General features: G+C 36.3%; 2 protein-coding genes across 2 annotated transcripts; both read left to right on the top strand.

The window, feature by feature from the left end:
• Positions 1-5,537: 5,537 nt before the first annotated feature.
• LOC148802929 (aspartyl protease family protein At5g10770-like) lies at positions 5,538-7,599 on the top strand. Its single transcript, XM_088896736.1, has 2 exons — positions 5,538-5,691; positions 6,191-7,599. The coding sequence occupies exons 1-2, from the start codon at positions 5,544-5,546 to the stop codon at positions 7,441-7,443; spliced, it is 1,401 nt and encodes a 466-aa protein (XP_088752862.1). The 5' UTR covers positions 5,538-5,543; the 3' UTR covers positions 7,444-7,599.
• Positions 7,600-18,669: 11,070 nt separating this feature from the next.
• On the top strand, positions 18,670-22,336 carry LOC104588068 (disease resistance protein RPM1-like). Its single transcript, XM_010245873.3, has 3 exons — positions 18,670-21,645; positions 21,813-21,864; positions 21,940-22,336. The coding sequence occupies exons 1-3, from the start codon at positions 18,816-18,818 to the stop codon at positions 21,950-21,952; spliced, it is 2,895 nt and encodes a 964-aa protein (XP_010244175.1). The 5' UTR covers positions 18,670-18,815; the 3' UTR covers positions 21,953-22,336.
• The last annotated feature ends 771 nt before the right edge of the window (positions 22,337-23,107 follow it).

Below are 23,107 nucleotides of genomic sequence, written 5' to 3'. Positions count from 1 at the left end.
ATAATCTTTGTCTCCCTACTAATGAAAGCACCTCCATTCATGAACACATCGAAAAGTGGTTAAACGGACTTCCTACCCAAATTATTAAGAGCGAAAAAAAATGTTTTTATTTGGGGGAAGTGGCTATTGCGTTGAAATGTGTATGGGATATCAGAAACAAGAAAATACATGAAATTCTTTGTCCTGATCCAATCTGGGTAGTTAAAACTACCCACAACTACATTGTTTCACTAGAGAATCCCCCACTTTTACAAATCCAGGAGGAAGGGCAATCTATGTCTCCTTATACCTTGTATACAGATGGTGCTTTCTCTTATTATTCTCATCGAACAGCGGGCGCTTATGTTCTTCTCTACAATGATAAGAGGGTGATGGCAGCTACAGGCAGTATAGTGCAAGCACAAGATCCAGCTGAAGCTGAATAGAAGGCAGTTTTTCTGGGGCTTCAGAAAGAAAAAAGAAGAAATATCAATATCATCACTGTTTTTTGTGATGCCATGGGAGTAGTCGACACCTTACATAGAAATAACGGGGTCAATAAGTTGTATTCAGATGAGTTCTACTCTCTTACGAGGTCTTTTGATGTATGCACAGTTAAGCATGTAAATAGACAACAAAATATGCTATAGCTCATAGAGTAGCTACTAAGGCCTGTAGGAGGGGTTCGGAATTGGTCTTTCAATTACCCTCCCAAGGACTTGATGTACATATTTTCAAATCTACAATTTAAGTTTTCTCTTTTTCAAAAAAAAGAAAAAAGCCAGTCCCTTTTTATATTTTGTGTGAGCAATTACATTAGAGATAGATAACATGAAGTGAAGAATAGAGTAACACCCATAAAAGTTGGTCATTCCTTACACCGTGAATTAAGATTAGTTTCAGTGCTATATTCCCCATGAAAAATAATATCCTTATCTTTTCTTTTACAAAATCTTGTCTTTTCTTTGATTCTTTTCACCACACTTTCATTGAGATTAGTTTCAGTGCTCACAAGGCCATGCTCACATCGTTTGCACAGCTTTTTACACTGTGTATTAAGAATATTTCCGTACTTGTATAGTAGTTTTTATGGAGAGATATTCCCAATGCAAGGTTGTAAGGGACTGTGCGAACTGTGTGAGCATGGCCTTGTGAGCACTAAAGCTGATTTCACTTCCATTACCCCAATAAAATTTTAGTATTGGAGCTAAAAAGATCCAACCAACTACCCAGATCTAAAACTAAAAGCCTTCATGGCATCAAGTTCAAGTAATTCTATTTTAGATTCTTTCCAAAAATTTCCTTTTCCTATTTTTGATGGAGAAAACCATGATTATTGGAGCATACAAATGTAAACTTTTTCATACCCAAAGAGATTTGGAGTTAGTAGAAGGGCACGAAGAGCCATAAAAAGAAAATAGGAAAAGACGATGCTAGAACCCCATACCACATTTAACAAGGAATAAGAAAAACAATCTTTCCAAAAATCATGGTTGTCAAAGCTCAAAGGAAGCATAGGATATTCTCAAGAAGGAATTTAAGGGCACTAAAAAGGTAATATCTATAAAACTTCAAACTCTTTGGGGAGATTTTGATAATCTTTTGATGAAAGAAAATGAATCTGTTCAAAAATTCTTTTCTAGAGTTGTTGGTATTGTAAATCAAATTAGAACATATGGAGATGCTTTCTTAGATGAAAAAATTATACAAAAGGTTTTAAGGATTTTATTGGTTAAATTTGATCATGTGGTGGTTTCCATTGAAGAATCTAAAACTTAATTATTGTCTATGTATGAGTTGATGAGCTCACTTGAAACTCGTATTTACTCTAGCAATGATTTAACCCTTCTTATCAGTTATTACACATTCTCCATTGTTGAAGTGCAATTGATAACCTTTTTAAATATTACCAAAAAATACATAAAACTAATTTAAAAATAACCATAAATAAATACAACATTTTTTAACTAACTAACCACTTTACTTAACAATATATTTTTAAAAATAACAATACTTTGGCATTTATTAATTATCAAAATAAACCCATATCAGCCTGCCCTAGGTCGGGTCAGGTCCAGACGAGGTTGACCAATCCAAATGAACTGAACCAAGATGACCGGGTCTGTTCATATTTAGACCAAGTTGAGTTGGTCTGGACTTGGGTCAAGTTGATTTGGATTTTTGTCGATTTGGGTGAAGTGTGTTGTTGATTCAAGAAAAAACTAATTTTAATCAATAATTAATAAAAAGTTAATGCATTAAGTATAAATTATTTCATTCAAATGAAGAAAATTAAAAAAAAAAGCTAAGGAATTAATACTTATATATGTAGTGGTTAACCCAATGGTTATCCACAACCCGATCCATTTAAATTAACCCAATGGGTGATCAACCCATTTCCAATCCGCCGAATAAATGGACGGGTTGGGTGGGTTAGATACTAGGACCACTAGTTCTGTCCCCGTACCTCATTTTTGTACCTAATATTTTTGAATATCTCGTACTCTTTTTTGGATTCATGGTCTTGTGAAGTTACTTGTTACCAATCAAAAGAAGTTCAAATGCTCTAAGCAGAGAAGAGAAGATAAAAACGTGCAAACGAAAACAAAATAGATAAAGAATAAAACCTAGCATGTCAGATGTCACTAACCAGGAAAAGAATCCTCTTCACAAGTCATATCCAAACTTTTTGTCGAATAATTTTCATATGCCCTAATGATGCACGGTCTGGTCGCTCCCCGCTGGAAGGCAGCTCAGATGTCGGATTACTACATAGCCAGGTCGAATTACAAGGCAAAAAGATCAGAACTCTTGGGGTACTTTATCTGGTGGGAAATCGAGTTAAGCGAGTATGACATTTGGTTTGAGCTGCGCCCAACAATCAAAGCATAGGTCTTAGCAGACTTTGTCGCCGAGTGCACGTTTAGCACGTTGGTTCCTGGGGTGGTTGTGCTAGTTAATACATCGGAGGCGTCAACCAACGTGGCACTAATTGATGATGTGCAATTTGGTCACTCCCTGTTAGAAGGCAGCTCAGACGTCGAATTGATATGTGGCTGGGTCGAACTGCAAGGCAAGAAGATCAGAGCTCCCGGGGTTACTTTACCCTGTGTGGGCACTCCGATGCTTAAGTTAGCGAAGGAGGTTTGAGAGAGTTGATAGCTTTAAGAGTAGTAGATTACGAGAGCTAAATCGCGCGTACCTTGTGAGGTTGGAGGCGAAGCTTTTATATAGGCAAGCTGTCATGTGCCTCACAATGCGTGTCCAAGATCAATGGCCCTGTCTAACCCAAAGTCAGTTCCGCACCCGAAGATAGACTATGAGTAAGCTGATAAGGCTTATCCAAGTCTTTTTGATTCGTGCGGGATGAAGATAAGATTTGTTATTGTGCGGCATGATCTTAAAGAGATCGGAGATAGCTGGCTTACTTCTAGAAGGCTACATGACACCTCGGCAAGTCGGTGAGTGTAGCGAGCTGCTTGGGCCCCGATCTTGGCTGAGTGACCCGAGGTGATTGGGATTGCTTGAGGTGTCCGAGGATGCTGAAGTGTTGTGAAGTCATTGCGTCGCTCTATGTGTCATCGTGTCATTGGGCGGGCCAAATTATCCTTCATTAGATCCTATCCAAGCCGTGTCACCAGATAGTCACTACGGAGAATGATTGTTCAAACCACTATCAAAATTTTTAGCCCCACCGTACAATTGGGATAAGTGCTAGCTCAGAATTGATGTTAATACATGGGCAAGTGTTGATGTTTAGGGTGGGGGTGTTTGACATTTTGAATTATTATAAGTCTACAATGAAATTCAGAATTCTGTAGTGAGCTACAATTTACTTTTTTGTAGTCTTTAACAAGTCCAATCCAATCCTTTCACCTATTCAAACCTCTCACTGGATGGTCTTCACAAGTCCTACCCAAACCTTCCTTAACATGCAGGTAGATAACCACAATCTAGCCAAGTTGCAAGAACTATCCAGTTCTTGTTTCATCAATCAAATCATTGTGATAATACAATATTGAGATGGCCAATGCAAATTGAACTAGCACAGCCCTTTATAAGAACATGTGCTCAATACGCCACAAGTTAGAATCAACAACTGATCCTAGCTACTTAATTAAACTTGAATGACTGAAAGGTTTCCCTGTAACAAATTAATATTTTTCAAAAAACCAAATTTTAGAGCTTTTCTAATAAATAGCCAGTGAAGAACAAAACCTTTATTTCTCAAAGACTACATTGCTGAACTTTTGTGGCTCCTTTCACTTTAGAGCTGCTCAAATGAATAGCAAGTTCACTACCTTGGTGAACTTTTGTGGCTCTACTCTGTATAAAATCTGGCGAGAATCCAGATGGCCTAGCCTTCAAATGAAAATTCCAAAGTGGAGAAGTACCACATATATATATTTGAAGTTTATATTTGAAAGTGAGAATAATCATTTACATGATTTTGAAAACCGGATTGGACCGAACAATCAAATAGAGTGACCTGAGAATCAATTAGGTAGCTGATAGATTCTGTTTTGTTCTAATAAACTGCTTTTTAGCCAAAAACTGTTGATTTGGTCAATGAGCTACTAATCTGAGTGATAATAGTTTTTTGCCGTATTTTATTTTTTTTATTTTTTTATTTTTATTTTTAAATCAGAATGAATTGTCCGTTCAAACCGGATGGTATGAAGATAACGCGTGCAATACTAGATTTTCATCCCTAAAATAATTTAAGTTTCAGTAAATTAGAAAACTGATCACTGCTGACAGTCGGTAGCTAATTGACAATTTGGGTGTTGAGATTTTAGGGTAGCACAGCTATTGCTCGCGTATCATTCTACTACCCAAAATCATGTAAAATTATTTTCTAATCAATCAATGTAGCTGATTTTCTTGTGTGCAAAAAAAAAAAAAAAACAGCTATTGCTCAAACCTTTGGTAATTTGGGTTAACAGTCCAACATTTTCATTTCATTTCTTATAGTTAATTAATAAATAGTTGTCATTTATCCTGCTGCGCGCAATATAGCGCACGCACTTGTCTTGCATCAAAGCCCTATACACAAAAAATGTTAATTCAATGAAATGTTTTAAAGAACAAATAATCACTAGTATTACTAATGCATAGTAAAATCATTCTAACCTTCATTTTATAATTATTAACAGGATTAATTAGTCTAATAAACAAGTAGACAATGGGATTGAACTTGATCTCCAATCCACATTAATGTTGACTTTGGGGTTTTCCAATCCAAACTACTGTGTATTTTCCGTGGACAGTGATGCAAACATGATCGAAGTTGCCACGTCATAAAAGGAAAATAAATAAATAAAAAAGAGAGTGGATTTGCAAGTTCCGAGTTTCATCTCTTTGAACTCCCCAATCAGGATTCAGGAGACTCGCAAAACAGTTTTAATTTGATAAAATGCACGTCAAGGGGGAAATAGGTTGCTTTCATCTTCTCTTATTTATTGTCGACCAAATGTTAATCCTACGGCCTCTACCTTCATTCTCCAATTCTATATATAGAAGTTAGGAGCTAGGGGGATGCAGCAACGAACCCCGTCCCTGCAATGGCCATTAGGCATGCTTCTCTCCTCAGCTATCTTTTATATTCTTTCCTTCTTTTTCCTTTCTACGTCGAGGCCTTTGGAAGAGAAAGGCTAGAGGCTGCCATTAATTCGCGGTTTCCAGCTACAAATTGTTCGCTGTCCCCTAAAGGTGAACAAATTTCTCTAATCGTGTTCTTTATTTAATGTATATTCTTGTTAATTCTTGAGTTTTTATTTAACAATAATTCGAGTCATTTTTGGACAACCTGGCCGGCCTATAAGCTCCCAAAGTCTAAAGGAAGAAGGATGAAACTGCTTGATGGAGATTAAGGTGGCCGGACCCCGGAGGGTCTGCACTCTGCACTATGTACCCTCCGGGGAGGGATCAGGCCACCGACTTCGGTGGTGCTCAGGAATATTCGTATTCTGCTTTGACTACTTACTGCTTGGTCACTCGGTTGGTCACTGCCTCAGCCTCACTGGACTGGGCTCATGGCCTGACTGACTTGGTTTCAGCTCAGGGTGGTTTAAACCGGGTATGAAGAGGTCGTCTATGCTGTAGCCTCTAAGGACTGGGCTGACTGCTACAGGCCGGCTTTCAGTTCAGGCTTTACTGAGAAGAAAATTATGATCATATCACTGACGTTGTTTGTAATTGCATGATGCAGGCTTCGATCACTCAACAAAGTTACAAATAGTCTACAAAAATGGACCCTGTTCACCGCTGGGCCTAGGGAGAAACACAACCTTGAGCCCTCTCCAGATCCTTCTCCAGGACCAACTCCGAGTGCAATCCATCCAATCTAGAATTTTCAAAGAAACTTCTATCGCAGGATCCAAGGCTGCAATCCCTGCCAAGTTCGGCCTCCCACTCGGAAAGATGGAGTACATTGTTAAGGTTGGATTTGGTACACCAACGCAATATGTTACCTTGTTATTCGACACCGGCAGTTCCCTAACTTGGATTCAATGCCAACCATGCGCCATCAGCTGCTACCAACAGTTGGAACCCATCTTCGACCCTTCCAACTCATCATCCTATTCCAGCATTCCGTGCGACTCTGTCCAGTGTTCCCAACTCGTCGGTCCACATCCTTGCAATTCCACCTCCAAATGCATCTACTTAATGAAATACATGGGTAATTTCACATCCATTGGATATCTTGGAGTCGACACGTTAACAATATCCTCTGATGTGTTCCCTGGTTTCCAGTTTGGTTGTAGTCAGGGCACTCGAGGGGACATCGGTATGATCGCAGGGATTCTCGGCTTAGGACGTGATCAGGTGTCTTTGGTGTCTCAAACTGCTAAAACATATGGAGAAATCTTTTCTTACTGTCTTCCAAGCAGCAACTCCATTGGATACTTGGCATTTGGGAGCCAAGCCGGCACAGGCTCCACCTCCATAAAATACACACCGCTAGTAATAGACTTAAATGCACCATCCTTCTATGTTGTTCAACTGATCGGGATAAGTGTTGGAGGACGGAATTTGTCCATCCCTCCATCTGTGTTCAAGTCTCCTGGAACCATCATAGACTCTGGCACAACTTTGACTTACCTGCCACCGTCGGTTTATGCAGCCCTCCGGTCAGCATTCCGGCAAGGAATGACTAATTACCCGCCAGCGCCACCACTGTCACCCGATGAGCTTGATACATGCTATGATCTAAGCAAGTCCGCCACCAATGTGGTGATACCTAGTGTTGTGTTCTATTTTGAAGGAGGGGCTAGCCTCGACGTGGATTTAACTGGGAGGGTTATTGGAGACAGTAGTTTATCTCAAGTCTGCTTGGCTTTTGCTGCAACCAGCAGCCCTAATGAATTCGGCGTCCTTGGCAATTTATTACAACAGACATATGAGGTGATCTACGATGTGGCAGGACAGAGGTTGGGATTTGGTCCAGGAGGATGCACCTAGCTGCTATATTTGAGGAGAAGTGAAAGAATGATATATAGAAGCACCTCTAAATGATGATTGATGAAAATAAAGAAACCTGCAGGAAACAACAAATAACATGTACCATGACTCTTTAATTTATAGTGAATAAAGGGGATGATTCTATTCAAGTACGAATTTAACCACAATTAAAGTATATACAAATTATAAATGCTACGTCAAGCTGGAAAATCTACGATTGGTTACAGGCCAAAGAAGTGCAATTCCACGGCCCGGATGTGTGCTAGGGCCGGGGCTATATAACCAATAATAATGCCCCAATCAGTCAAAGTGTATATGCATGACTCACAACCCTTCAATCTCTCTCTTCGCATTTATATATGAGATGACTAACATCGGGGCGTTATTATTGCTTTATACAGCCCCTAAAACAACCATCGGCTCAGTTTGGAAACAGTGTAAATGCAAATATGTACCGTGCAAATATAAAGAAAATAATATAAAGTATAAGATTTTGCATTTTATATATTTGTATTTATACTCCTTTCAAACTAACCATCAACTTCAACTAGTTAATCCGTGCTCTAGTGTGACTGTCGTCTTCAAATGATCCAGTGAAGTTTAAAAAAAAAAGATTCAGAATAAAAAATCGTTGGAATTAATAAGAATCGAAATGGTCTATTCCCATAATTTGTTTGATTCAAAATAGGAATAAGAATTAATAGGAATAAGAATAGGTTGGAACGGGATTTCATTCCTAAAGCAGGGGAGGGAATGCCATTCCATTAAGAATTGGAATGGGATTCTGATCCTGCCTAAACTTGTAATGTGGGCCGTATTGGGCCAAAACGACATGGATTGTAGGCAATCTGGATGCCATTTATGCCGAGCCAGCACGACATGAATTGTAGGCAGCCCGGATGCCATCCGTACTGGGCCTTGGTGGGCTGTGCTTGGGCAATATAGTGACCCTCCCAGATCAAGCCCAGCACGAGCTATGGCCTGGTTCCCAACCATGTCGGGTTGTACTAGGCATCGGGCCTTGACAGGTCATGCTAGGCATCGGGCCTTGGTGGGCCGTGCTTAGGCACCATGGTCCCTCTCCCATATCAGGCCCGATACACCTCGTTCCCAATCATGTTGGATTGGGCTTGAGGAACTGGGCCATGGTAGGCTGGGCCTACTTTATTTGATCATTTCTTTTACATTTTTCCACTTTTCGTCTTTTCATAAACTAAGTAAAACTAGAAAAAAATAAAAAATAATATACAATAATAGAAAATTAACACGAATAGTAATAGTTGAAAAAATTGTCATTTATGTTACAAAAAAAATAAATTGAAAAAAATAATACAATGGAGTTGATCATTCAAGCTGCTCTCCTCCTCTTCCCTGTTTTAGGTGAGATTCCATGTGTCTAAACAAATGGCCAATGCCACTACTGCTATGGTAGCTGAAATCATGTTTGTATTTTTTTGCAAACTACTCTTCTTTCCTTACCAACTCAAACATAGTTAAGACTCCACACTCATTGTAGAGAGTAATAGAGTATGCGAATATATAAGAGACTACAAGAGTTGTGGTGAGAAGAGGGAGGGTAAGGATATTTATAGGAATTGGGAGATTAATTTGACCAAAATACCCTCCTAAACTAGTTGTTTATGGCTATTGGGAAGGGCATATTGGTTATTTTCAGAGCTTATATGCTATTTGAGTTAAATACCCCCATCCATTATCCAAAATACATAACCCTAGTGGTTTATAACTACTGAGGCTAGAAAAAAATCAAATATAGCTGTTGGCCCCCCTACAACAGCTATATTCTCGTGGATTGCAATTGCACGTGTGCAGGGCCAAGCCGGGCCAGGCCGTTTGGTCAAGTCATGCTTGGGAGGTCCAGTCCCCTCCTTAGCCTAGGCCCAACACGGCCCGGATCCTTGTACTGTGCTCTAACATGACATGGTACTGTAGTGACTGTGTCGTGCAGGACCCCTGTCATGCTGGCACATGCTGGCCTGCCACTGGCTCCGCGCACATTACAGCTCTAATCCCACCCAACCAAAATAGTTGGAATCAGAATGGTCCATTCTGAATCTAATTCCACCCAATCAAAATAATTGGAATTAGAATGGTCCATTCCATTCTAGACCCTATTCCTGCACATGAAACAGAACCTAAAAGAGTCAAAATTTAGAAATGATGTTAATAAGTGTAGACAATCAGAATGAGGGCATAGAGGTAAAATCAATTTAGAGAGGGTGCTCAACCCTCGACTTCCTCTCTAAAGTTTCCAAAACCCTAACTCCCTAACCCTTTGTCGCTATTGAACACAAACAAACACCATCACCAACACCGATAGTCACCGACCACCGTGGCGCCGCTGTCGCACACTCACAATGCTCTATCAGTCTCTCTCGGTCAGTTATTTGCCGGTTCGTTACTTCGCTAATTCGTTGCTGCCCAACTCAAGCAAAGAAACCACCACTCCATGACTCTAGCAGTCCAGCCATCTAGCACTAGTCATTGACCACCATCGTTGCACACTTGCATCGGCACACCTATTCCAACATCAATTCATTTTTTGAATCGTAGATTTGGGGTTTTTAATTTGATGATCTGGTCCAAAGGCAAGCGATGTAACTGTTTCTGGTCACGTACCATTTTTTGTGATGTATAAATTTTTTGGCTAAGTACCTCGTTGTTTGACCCGGTAGTGACGTGCCTTGGTGATGAGCTACTTGGTGGCGAACTGCCCGGTGGCGAGCTCCCTGGTGGAGAGCTACTTGGTGACGAACTGCCTGGTGGCGAACTGCCCTCATCAGCAAGATTCTTCATTCTTTCCACTTGCCCTTTCTCAAGTAATCCAAAATTCAAAAACCTAATCTAACATTCATATGTTTGCCTTCTTTTTTCTTTGAGTAAGTTAGAATGATTTATTTTTAGGTTTTGTTTCATAATAAGCTTGAAAATTTTATCATGGAATTAGAATGTTAGGGGTTATGTAATGATTGAATTAGAATAGAATCAAATATTCGACTTAATAATAATCGAAATCAAAGTCGAACCTCAGTTTTAGATATCCGCCAAATATCGAATTGAATTCAAATATCATGATTTGTAATTGGTTTTGAATTGAATCTACCTTGATTCGATTTGAATTTGATATATTTAAATGCCCTACATGTCACATTTTTTAATGCCACTTAATGGTGAACATTCTATTAAAGTTATCAATATTCTGTTATAACTAGACAAAAGTTAATACGGTCTATGGTGGCATTCCGTAAATTTGAAAGTTGAAGTTTGGAAAGCCAAAAAAATCTCAGAAAAAAAAATATTCAGTAGAAAATTTGCTTTTCTGTTTTTGTAGACATCTAAATGGAGTTCTTTGATAACCTGAATATTGTAATGTTTGAAAAGTTTGCATTTTACAAATTTACCCCTCAAACCATTATTCAAATAAAAGTAAATAAAAATTATTAAAATAATATGACATTATAAAAATATTACAAAAATAATAAAAACATAAAATACAACGAAAAATCAATAAATAATATAAATAAAAATTATAAAATAATATTAAAAATTAATAAGTAGTAAAAATGATTACAAAATATAATAAAAATGTAAGAAAATAATAATAATAATAATAATAATAATAATAATAATAATAATAATAATAATAATAAAATTTTAAAAATAATTAAAAATAATATAAAACGAACATGGCTAATTATCTATAAATTACACCCAAAAGAAATAGAGGTAGATGTCCATTCCATCGACCCAAATGCAAATCAAGTACATTTGATATGACATGCATTAAAGTAGGACCAAACTAGCCAAGTGATTGGCAATAAATACAAGAACTCAATATCAAAGAAAATTAGTTTTGAGTTGGTTTTATATCAAACCATTAGAATCCAAACATTATCAATGGCTTCTTCAAAAACCTTTGGATTGTCGGAAACCCACGATGACTGCTCATTAGACCACCATTTGTATTGTTGCCTATCTCTCCTCAAACCAGTGCCATTGTCTTCGTCTTCTATCTCGTCTTCATGGATTGAATCTCTTTCTAATTTGAACCTCAATCCTTCTCTTATCTCAGCGTTTGAATCCCAGTGCGAGTTAATTACTATCGTCACTTACTTCAATGAGGAGGATACCTGGTAGAGAGCAGCAGGGAAGATGAACTGAGAAATTAAGGTTTCAGGTGGAGAGAGGCATGGTGAAGTAGAGATGGAGCAGGAGAAGACGGTAGTGTTGAGTAAATGTGCCATTGGAGTGGAAATTTTGTGTGCTGCCTCCGAACACATTCATATGGTAGCTCATAGTGAGAAGGAGTTTTCAGCATTTGGTAGCTACATTAGGAGGTGCAGCCCAACGACCACCAAGCACTTAAGGCTGTGTTTGGTTGCAATGCAAACGCAAATATGTATATTGAATATTTACTCTTTTTTTTATTCATGAATGCAAATATGGTTCATATTTTAAACCGTTTTTGCACTCATCTTGTTTGTTTGAAACTGGTGCAAAATGTGGGCCCATCATTAAATGATCCAATGTATTAACTTTGGTAAAAAAAAATTAATTATCAAAATAACACAAAATTGTATCCAAAAAAATAGGTATAGTAATGCTCTCTTCTCATAGTACAAAAGTGTCAGAAAGTACATTTTTGATATGATAATCATTATTTTTTACATATTAAACAAACACTCACAAATGCTGAACCAGGGCAAACCTGTGTCGTTTGGCATTTGTATCGCAAACAAACGGAGCCTAAAAACCATCTTTTGTCATTCGGTGCTAAGATCGGCTTCCATCAAGGTAAACCTGTGCCCACACTGTTCTAACAATCTTTTGATACCTTGAATTGGGAATATCTACCCATGAAATAAAGCATATAACTAAGGAGATATTCTCAATGCAAGGCAGTAAAGGCTGCATGAACAAGTTTTGCCCTAAACGAAGCCGATTCCTTTGGTGCTACTGAATGCCACCTAACTAGTTATCTTTGCACTTTGAATGTAAAAAATTGAATTACTATTTTCTTTAGTGTTAAAACCAATGTTCAAAGTATCAGAAACGTCAAGTGTATTGGAAAGAGACATATCGGGATACGCCTTAGATACGCATGTGTATAGGAGAAAAACTAAGATATGCATAGATACACTTGCAAACACTATAAATACTTTAATAAATAAACAACACTACATATAAGGCTTCAATGAGGTGTAAGTACATTAAATTAACACATTTTAATGGTTTAATAAAGAAATATATTGTAGTTAATTATAATTTCTTTAAAAATCTCATGCTTAACTATAATTCTTAAGTTTTAATGTTTTATGGGATGGGAAAAACCCAACTCTCCTATCCAACTATAAAACATGCATTGGGACAACTTCTAACTGAAAATATAATTAATAATTATTTATTATTTATTTTCAAAAACTATACATTAAAAATAAATAGACATTATATAATATATTAAAAAAATATAGTTATTAAAGAAGAAATTTCAATTGTGTGCTTTGTGGATATGATAGACTGCTCCCACGTCTCTTGTCTGGCGGCACAGCACCTACCAGTCCAGAAGACTACGCCCACGTCTCACGTTAGGCGGCGTCGTGCACGCCAGTTCTACGTAACATCTCTCAACTGACAAGACCATACTCTGCGATGGTTACCTACACCAATCGAATCAGCCCTGACAAATAACAGCTGGAGCAGAGAATCAAAGGCGGTTACACTCGATTTGACAGAGCATCAGTATATAAAGGCCCCGATTTCCAAGGAGCAAGGTAATTACGAATTACGAATTGCGCATCTCCACTCTTAGCTCATTTTCCTTTACTACTCTCTAAGCTCTTCATTGAGTTCTAACTTAAGCATCAGAGTGTTCCCGCTGGGCGAGCTCCCCGGGAATCCTACATCTTCTTCTCTTTCTCAGGTGTTGTCCGTTGCCAGTTAGGAGTGAGGCCCCTGCCAGCTAGGAGTGACCAAATTGCGCTACATCAATTATTACATAATTTCGTTATTAATTTTGTAAAATATAAAATTATTATTAATTCAAAAGTTATGAAAATGATTATAATTATTATTCTACTCTTAAGAAAAACTTTTAAAATTTATTACATAATTTTGTTATTTTAACAATTTAAAATTTAGTTATGTTTAATATTTCATTATTTCAATATTTAAATAATATGCAAAATATTTAATATTTTTATTTATATTTTATTTATTTAATGTTTTTATGTAATTTTAAAATTTTTGTTACATAATTATTTAGATATTTTTAATATTTTGCTATTTAAAATTTTTTTATTTATGTTTTTGAAATATTATTTAGTAATTAAATTAATTGAATAATCCACAAAAGTATTATTTCATTATGAATTTGATAAAAATAAAATTATTATTTATTAAACCCATTATAATATTTTTTTTGTGTTTTTAATAAATATTTTAAATTTATTAATATAATTTGATTATAATATTTAAATAATTGTTAAATTTTTTAATTGAAACATTCTTTAGAGATAATTTTGGAGAAAGTGGGAGATTGTTAGTTTCTAAGTAAAAAGGAGAGGAAAAAAGGAGATAAGCCATAATAAGTGGCAACTCCTAGTGCTTCTAGAGGTAATCTTGCTCCCCCTCTAGAATTGCTTAGTTTGTGTAGCGGAGCAAGGAGATGACTGTTGACATGGAAAGCTCTAATTTAGTATATACTAGTGGGGACCCGTGGGATGCATAGGAAAATCTGAAGGATTAAAAAAATTAATTAATTGATAAATTAATAATCAAAATTTTCTATTAATTAACTAAAAGTATTCAAAGTTATTGTTAATTTTTAAAATTTAACAATTGTATCTTTCATTTAATGTTTATTTGTAGAAAATAATTATTGTTAATTTAATATGATCAAATATTTTTTCAATAAATTTAATTTTATTAATCATTTGTAGTAACTTTAATAACTATTATTATTTTCATTATTTTTAAATGAAATATTGGTTGACTTTAAATAAATAGGAATAATTACAAAAGTTAACATTTTTATTAATTTCACTAATAATTAACAACTATATAGGAATGATAACGGGGTGGGTTTGGGGCAAGGCACCCCATCCTTGTCCCCGTCCCATAGTTAAAATACTCTACCCCATCCCTAGTGTTAGGCAAGGTTTGGGAAAGGCACCCATTCCTCGTTAGGGATGGGCAATCCTCGAATTTCCTTGCCTCATCCTTAGTGTTGGACAAGTTCAAGGCAAAGCACCCACTCCTCCTTAAGGGTGGGGGATCCTCAAATTTTCCCCACCTTATCACCGGTGTTGGGCGGGTTCAAGGCAGGGCACCCACTCCTTGTCAACCCAATATTTAATTTTATGACCTAAATGATTAAAATGATATACTAAGTATTAGCCACATGTAAATTTCTAGAAATACACTAAATTGTCTTTAATTTTCAAAAATGTAATTTTATGAAAAATTTGGAAAACTTATTACATGTGTGTAATTTTGGAAATGTATTTAAACTTACTTTTAAATTGTTATTAAATAATTTATTTTCTTTTTAAATGATTTACTTACATAATTACACTAATTTATCTTATATTTTCTAATATAAATTAATCAATAAATTACTTTTCCAATGTTATACTAATTTATCTTAATAATTTGTGTAATTATTGGTTCAAATTACAACTTTGCCTTTCCCATACCCATTTATCTTAATAATTTTCAATAATTTACAATGAAAATTACATAAAATTTCAATAATTTTCCAAAATCTATCAAATGTAATAAATTTTTCTAGAATTTCCAAAATATTTCAATAATTTTTAATAGTTATTTAATACATTTTTAATAAATTTTCAAAAATTCTAAATCTTTTAATTTCCGAAATGTTATTTTACGAACATGTAGTTTTATGAAAATTTTTGAAAAACTTATTGCATTTGTGTAATTATGGAGATTTATTAAAAATTATTTTAAATTTATATTAAGTATTTATTTTTATTAGGTAGTTTACTAACAAAATTATGCTAATTTATCTTCTATTACTCCAATATAAATTATTAGTAATTTCATTTTTCAACATTATAATATTTTATCCCCCATTTGCATTTGCTTATTAACTATAATAGTAGCAATAACTAAAATTTTATATTTTTTGACCATTTTTAAATATAATTTTCAATTTCATAGAAATTAGTTGAAGAGTTTTCAATTTCTATAATATTTTATTTATTAACATGAATATAACGGTATTTACCTATTATACTTTAAAAATCATGATGAGTTAATTAATAACACTATTTATTAATTTTTAGTAATTTACTAAACATATTTATTAACTTTTGGTAGTAACACTATTTAATACTTATTGAATATGGGTTGCATTAAATATCAATTGTATTTAACTATATATTAATTAATATGAATATTTTAAATGAGAGAGAGTGAATATAGATTGGGGGGGGGAGAGATTTTAGGAATTGATTGGGGAGTAGGGTCACATGATTAAGTTACTCATGGGTTAGAAGAGATACCTTAAGAGAGATTCTAAGAATATTTTTAGGTGGTTGGGTTAGGAATGATGACATGGCTTAATAGGACTGTGGGGAGGGGAGAGGAGAGAGAGTGAAAGAGAAGGCAAGATGGGGGTAAGGGAGCAAGAAGAGGCGTGCTGATGTGGACAATCTTGCTATATGCATAAAGATATAGGTTATGGAAAGTGATGTGTCAAGTTGTTGTATTACCAAAAAGTCCTCGTGTTGCACCCTAACTTTTTATATATGGGTGCATACCAGCACTAGTGCATTGGATTCCATCAGAACTTTGAAGTAAAGTGTGCTTGGGCGAGAGTAATAATATGATGAATGACCTTCTAGGAAGTCCTCGCATTGCACCCTAACTTCTATTTACCAAAAAAAAATTGTTGTATTACAAATAATTATAGATGTCAAATTTAATTGGTTCTAATGGAACAAGACCCAATTAGACCAATTAATAACCGACCTAGTTCCTGGTCTGGTTTTATAAAATCAACATTAGGGTCTGATTCAGGATTGGATCTCCATCATTATCTTATTGGTTTGGGACCCACAGATCCACGTTGTCCCAGAATAGATCCGATCCATTGGCATCTCTATATAGGTTAATGTTATCCAGTTTGGATTATTGAGTTCAGTCCCCCTTTGTACTTTTTACCTTTTTATTTGAATTTCCAACTTATTGGGTCAAACAATTCAACTAGATGATTGAACTACTCGATCCATGACCCAACGAGAAAATTTGGTTTCTATCCAGATCCGACCTAACATTTTGTGTGACTAATTCAAACTAGAAAAATTTGAGTTCTAGCAATGTTTTCAACATGCAGTTGAACCACTAAACCATTTGACTTTGTTAATGAGCCACTAATTAGGTATTGATTCTCATTTTCAATAATAATAATTTTTCTCATTTGTGATATTTACTTTTGTTTAATATAAGATGGATATATAATATCATGTTCTTGCATTTTTTTTTGTATTTTTTATAATTTTTGTATTTTTTCAATTTTATTTATTTTATTTTTATTATTTAATTTATTAAATTGTAGATTGACCCCTTTGACATAGATAATTCAATCACTTATCTACCACCCAAAGGAAAAAAGTGTTCCATTTTTGGGTTTCTTTAAAACATTGATTATAGCTAGGGTGGAAGCTTAAAGCCAAAGATTTGAAAAGCTTCAATAAAAGCTTTTTGTTTTTGGCTTATTTTTAAGCTTTAACTTCACCAACACCCTATAAATTACATGTGAAACGCGACATTACCCAATTTCTCCAAATAGCACTAAAATTTCATTATTTTACCATGAAAAGCCCACTCTACTATGTCTTTAAAACATTGATTATGGAAAGTGAATTTATAAATGTTGTATTACAAATAATTATAGATGTCAAATTTGATAGGCTGTAAGGAGACAAGACCCAATTAGCCCAATTAATAACCGGCCTGGTTTTATAGAATTAATAGGGTCTGATTTGGTCTGCATCATTATCTTATTGGTTGGGACCCGCAGATCCACCGTGTCCCAGACCAGATCCGATCCATTGTCATCATCTCTATATAGGTTAATGCTATTCAGTTTGGATTATTGAGTTCAGTCCCCCTTAGTATTTTTCGACTTTTTTTTGAGTTTTTAATTTATTGGGTCAAACAATTCAGCTAGATGATTGGACTACTCGATCCATGACCCAATGAGAAAATTTGGTTTATATCCGGATCAAACCTAACATTTTGTGTGATTAATTCAAACTATACAAAACTTTGAGTTCTAGCAATATTTTAAACATGCAGTTGAACCACTAAACCAATTGACCTTGTAAATGAGCCACTAGTTTGATATTGATTCTCATTTTAAAATAAATAGTTGAACTGTGCAATCGGATCACCAAACCTATGATCCAATGGCAGGGAACACGATGCCACCGTCGCTATAATTTATAAATAGCTTTGATAGTCTATTCTATCATTGCACACACATTTCCCTAGTTTATTCAGTAGTTCAATCCAAGGCCTGAGTAGTTGAGCCACTAGTAATATTTTAAACATCCAGTTGAACCGCTAAACCATTTGACCTTGTAAATGAGCCACTAGTTTGATATTGATTCTCATTTTAAAATAAATAGCTGAACTGTGCAATCGGACCACCAAACCTATGATCCAATGGCAGGGAACACGATGCCACCGTCGCTATAATTTATAAATAGCTTTAATAGTCTATTCTATCATTGCACACACATTTCCCTAGTTTATTCAGTAGTTCAATCCAAGGCCTGAGTAGTTGAGCCACTAGTAATATTTTAAACATTCAGTTGAACCACTAAACCATTTGACCTTGTAAATGAGCCACTAGTTTGATATTGATTCTCATTTTAAAATAAATAGCTGAACTGTGCAATCGGATCACCAAACCTATGATCCAATGGCAGGGAACACGATGCCACCGTCGCTATAATTTATAAATAGCTTTAATAGTCTATTCTATCATTGCACACACATTTCCCTAGTTTATTCAGTAGTTCAATCCAAGGCCTGAGTAGTTGAGCCACTAGTAATATTTTTAACATTCAGTTGAACCACTAAACCATTTGACCTTGTAAATGAGCCACTAGTTTGATATTGATTCTCATTTTAAAATAAATAGTTGAACTGTGCAATCGGATCACCAAACCTATGATCCAATGGCAGGGAACACGATGCCCTCGTAGCTTTGATAGTCTATTCTGTCACTGCACACTCATTTCCCTAGTTTACTCAGTAGTTCAATCCAAGGCTTGAGTAGTTGAGCTTGCTTGTTTGTTTGTTTGTGGGCTCTGCACCAAAAAATGGCGGAGAGAGCTGTGAGCATTCTTGTCCAATATTTAGGATTCGTGCTCATAGAAGAGGGACGATTGTTGCACGGTGTTGACAGAGAAGTTCGGTACATAAAAGACGAATTGGACTTCATGAGAGCCTTCCTGGAGGACGCAGACACAAAAGCTGAGACTGACAAAGGAGTGAAAACTTGGGTGAAACAAGTGCGGGAGCTGGTTTACGATGTGGAAGATGTGCTAGACAAGTACGTGCTTCGCATAGTTCAAGAGTACAAATTTAAGCACTGGTCCATTCGTTTTGTTTTTCGTAGTGCTCGGTTTCTCAAGGAATTAAAATCACGCCATAAATTAGGCAGTCAGATAAAAGAGATCAAAGAACGGGTACGTGAAATCAAAGAGAGAAGAGAAAGATACAACTTCAGTAGTTCAATTACACCAGGTTCGAATTTGTCCTTGGAGAACGACTTAATCCAGGATCCTCCAGTGGCTTCCCTGTTCATTGAAGAAACTAACCTTGTGGGCATTGAGCAGCGTAGGGAAGAACTGGTAGGTTGGCTATTAGACGAAGAACCAGATCGCAGGGTTCTTGCTGTGGTGGGTATGGGTGGATTAGGCAAGACCACCCTTGTTAAAAAGGTCTACGATGACAGAAGAGTGAATGAACACTTCGATTGCCAAGCCTGGGTCACCGTTTCCAAGTCCTTTCGAGTTCAGGAGCTGTTGAAGGACATGATAAAGCAATTCTGCGAGGCAAGGAAGGAACCAGTTCCAGCAGACCTAGAAGCAATGGGAAGGGTGGAGCGATTGATTATGGCATATTTACAGTCAAAGAGGTATGTTATCATCTTTGATGATGTTTGGAGCACCGATTTACGGTTCTTAGTAGAACATGTATTTCCTCTTAATGACTACGGTAGTAGAATCATTCTTACCACTCGCTTAACCGATGTAGCTTCTTCCTATGCAAGACCACCCAATCGTATATATGATCTCCAACCTTTATCCCAACAAGACGCTTGGGAACTCTTCTGTAAGAAGGCATTTGGGGGTGATTGTCCTCAAGAATTACATGAACTATCCCATAAAATCGTCGACAAATGTCAAGGAACGCCGCTTGCAATTGCGACAGTAGGAAGCCTTTTGGGGAGAAAAAGGGTCAAGTCTGCTTCTGAATGGAAACAGTTCTATGACAGCATGGGCTACGAGCTGGACTCAAGTCCAGCTATGAAAAGATTGCTGTGGTTAAGCTACAATGATCTTCCACACCCTCAGAAATATTGTTTCTTGTATATATCATCTTTTCCAGAGGATTACGCTATTGAATGTGGAAGACTTGTTAAGTTGTGGATAGCTGAAGGATTGATTGAAGAGGTAAGAGGTAAAACACCTGAAGAGGTTGCACTAAACTACTTGAATGAGCTCATTCAAAGGAGCTTGGTTCAGGTAGCGCATTTGAATATCTACGGGGAAGTATCACGTTGTAGAGTCCATGATATCCTCCGCGAGATCATTCTTTCCAAGTCCAAGGATGATAATTTCTATGAAGTCTATCCAGAACCAAAGACAAGGTGGCAACCCATAAATGCACGGCGCTTATCCATCCTTGAAAACAGCGACCGTGTTTCGTTGAACACCAGGAATCTATCCCGTCTTCGGACCCTTCTGATGTTTGGAATAGATGGATTTCAAGAAAAATCTGCAAAACAACTTCTATCAAACTTCAAGTTATTAAGGGTTCTGGATTTACAAGGTGCTCCTTTGGAAAATTTTCCTGATGAGATTGTGACTCTCTATCATTTAAGGTATTTGAGCCTGAAACGAACAAAGATCAGAAAGATTCCAAAGTCCTTGGGCAAGCTAAAATACCTAGAAACTCTGGATCTTAGAAGGACATTAGTGGTCAAGTTACCTGTTCGCATTTCAAAGCTCCACCACTTACGACATCTTTTGGCTTCTAATATTGATAATGACATAGATCATCCGGCGGTGGACGTGCACAATGGAATTGGACGTTTGACAGCCCTACAGAAGCTATCATTCATAGAGGCAACGGAAGGCTCTTCTATAGCTGAAGAATTGGGAAGCTTAACCCAGCTTAGGACTTTCGGCATTAAAATCCTGGGAGAGGAAGATGGACAAAACATATGCTCCTCTATTGATAAGATGAATGACCTCCGTTCCTTGAAGTTAGACGTCAAGCAACCGAAGTTGGTTGATTTCAATCTTATATCATCTCCTCCCAGGCTTCTTCGACGTCTATGGTTGGATGCCAAATTAAATAATTTGCCATACTGGTTATCGTCTCTAGAAAACTTAGTTTACTTACGTCTGGGTTGGTCATGGTTAAGAGATGATCCCATTAAAGTTCTCCAATCACTGCCTAAGCTAGAAGAGCTGTATCTCAATGGTGTATACGAAGCAGAGCAACTACATTTTGAAGCACAAGGGTTCGGGAGACTTCGGGCACTTGAAATTGGCGTCTCGTATAATGTAAAATCGGTAGTCATGGACGATGGAGCACTTCCGGTACTTGAATCCCTATACATGTCGACTTGTGAGGCTTTGAAGCAACTGCCATTAGGCATCCAGCACCTCAGAAAGCTAAAATATTTCAGCTCCACAAACATGCCCAATGAGTTCGATATGGCAATACTGCAGTTGGACAATGAACAAGAACAAGATGGCCTTAATCCATTGCAGCATATAAACAAAATCAATTTTGGTATTCTTCTAGATGATGGACGTTGGCTTTATTATTCTAAGGAGGAATATAGACGTACTATGGAGCGTCTTCAGAGGCAAAACGACTCCAATAACATCTCGACTCCAGAAGATATGTTCAGTAAGTCACAAGTGTTACGAATTCATCTCTTTATTTATTTTTGTATGATTTTCGTTGTATCCTTGTTTTTATTACTCTGTATAGACATTGTCTTGCTAGCTAATAATCTGTTATGCCGTTTCACGGTCTTCTTTATATACTTACAAAATTTGCTACATCATGACCAGAATTAACTAAACAGACCATACTCGCTGGACGCCGTCAATTCGCCCGTTACTGGTAAGTTGATTATCAACAGATAGGTTAAACCTCATCGCTAATCCTCCGATACCACTCACACGGTCATTTTTGCAGGTATGAACAATGAAAACTGCAAGGCAAGATATATATTGCATGGAATTAATATAATAATAATCATGGTGGATAAATTGAACATTTAATGGCAAAAGCAAAGTGAATTCATCCTCCTTTTATTTGGCATATCATGACTTTGCCCCACTTGAAGAGGGCTCACGAGTTTTCTCTCCCGGTGTTCAGAGTCACCATCTTCTTCATCGGTAGATGGTTTTTCGTTGTCTCTTTCTTTTCACTGTTATTGATGATCTTAGCTTTTTGGGATGTATTCTGAGCATTGCTGAATGAATCAAAATTGTTTTTTATGGATTAAAAAAAAGAAAGGCAAGGTTGTCTTCTTGAATAATAAATGCGAGTCCCCCTGATTTATGATGTATGTAATTCACAACTGTTAGCTCTTTTGCGTTTTATCTTGAACTGATTTATTTGCTTATATATCATTTTCTTTTTCGCTTCATTGGAAAGAGAAAGTGGGTTGATGTGAAATTATATGAAAGTGAAGAATTAATTTTATACGGATACACCCAAATGGCTCCTTTGTCAAAATGCGACATTACTAATGGTCCCGCCATAGGGTTGTAAATAGATCCAATTAAACATGTCTAAATTATTCCATAATTGGATCGACCCTTTTCCTAACCCATACTTAAAATTTATTATGTATTTATATTAATAAAATTGGTTGGTTTAATTTCTTTTTTATTTCTTTTGAAGGGATACACAACCGGGGTAGCCCGTCCCTCAACCCAGGTGTAGGCAGGATTCTGCTAAGAGACCTTACCAACCTGCAGGTTGACACCTAACAGTTTATTAATTGATTAATGTTAGTCAATAACTTATTATGTCCAAACTCCATTCAATGGTGAATAATAACTAATCGAAATTCTTACCAAAATTTAATCAAATTTAGATGTAATTCCAGACTTTGTGTTTGACCAATTGTGAAGAATGCTTCTCTAAGACCTTTGGCAGTGGCTTGATCTTTTTTGAGAGAATGAATCCAAATGTGAAGTAGAAAGATAAGAAATTGTTTCTGCTCCTTTTCTCTCTTAAGGCTTGAAGTGAAATTGTAGTGAGTTTGAAGGTGTAATTGCTTGCAATTCTCAAATGTGTTTTGTGGACTAGAGAGATTGTTCTCCGTAGGCGCTGCTATTTAGATCCTAAGGTT

Source organism: Nelumbo nucifera, chromosome 1, assembly GCF_055504915.1.
Source record: "Nelumbo nucifera cultivar China Antique chromosome 1, China Antique-T2T, whole genome shotgun sequence".
NCBI lineage: Eukaryota > Viridiplantae > Streptophyta > Magnoliopsida > Proteales > Nelumbonaceae > Nelumbo > Nelumbo nucifera.
The sequence above is the reverse complement of the archived record's forward strand: the minus strand, read 5'-3'. Positions and strand labels throughout refer to the sequence as shown.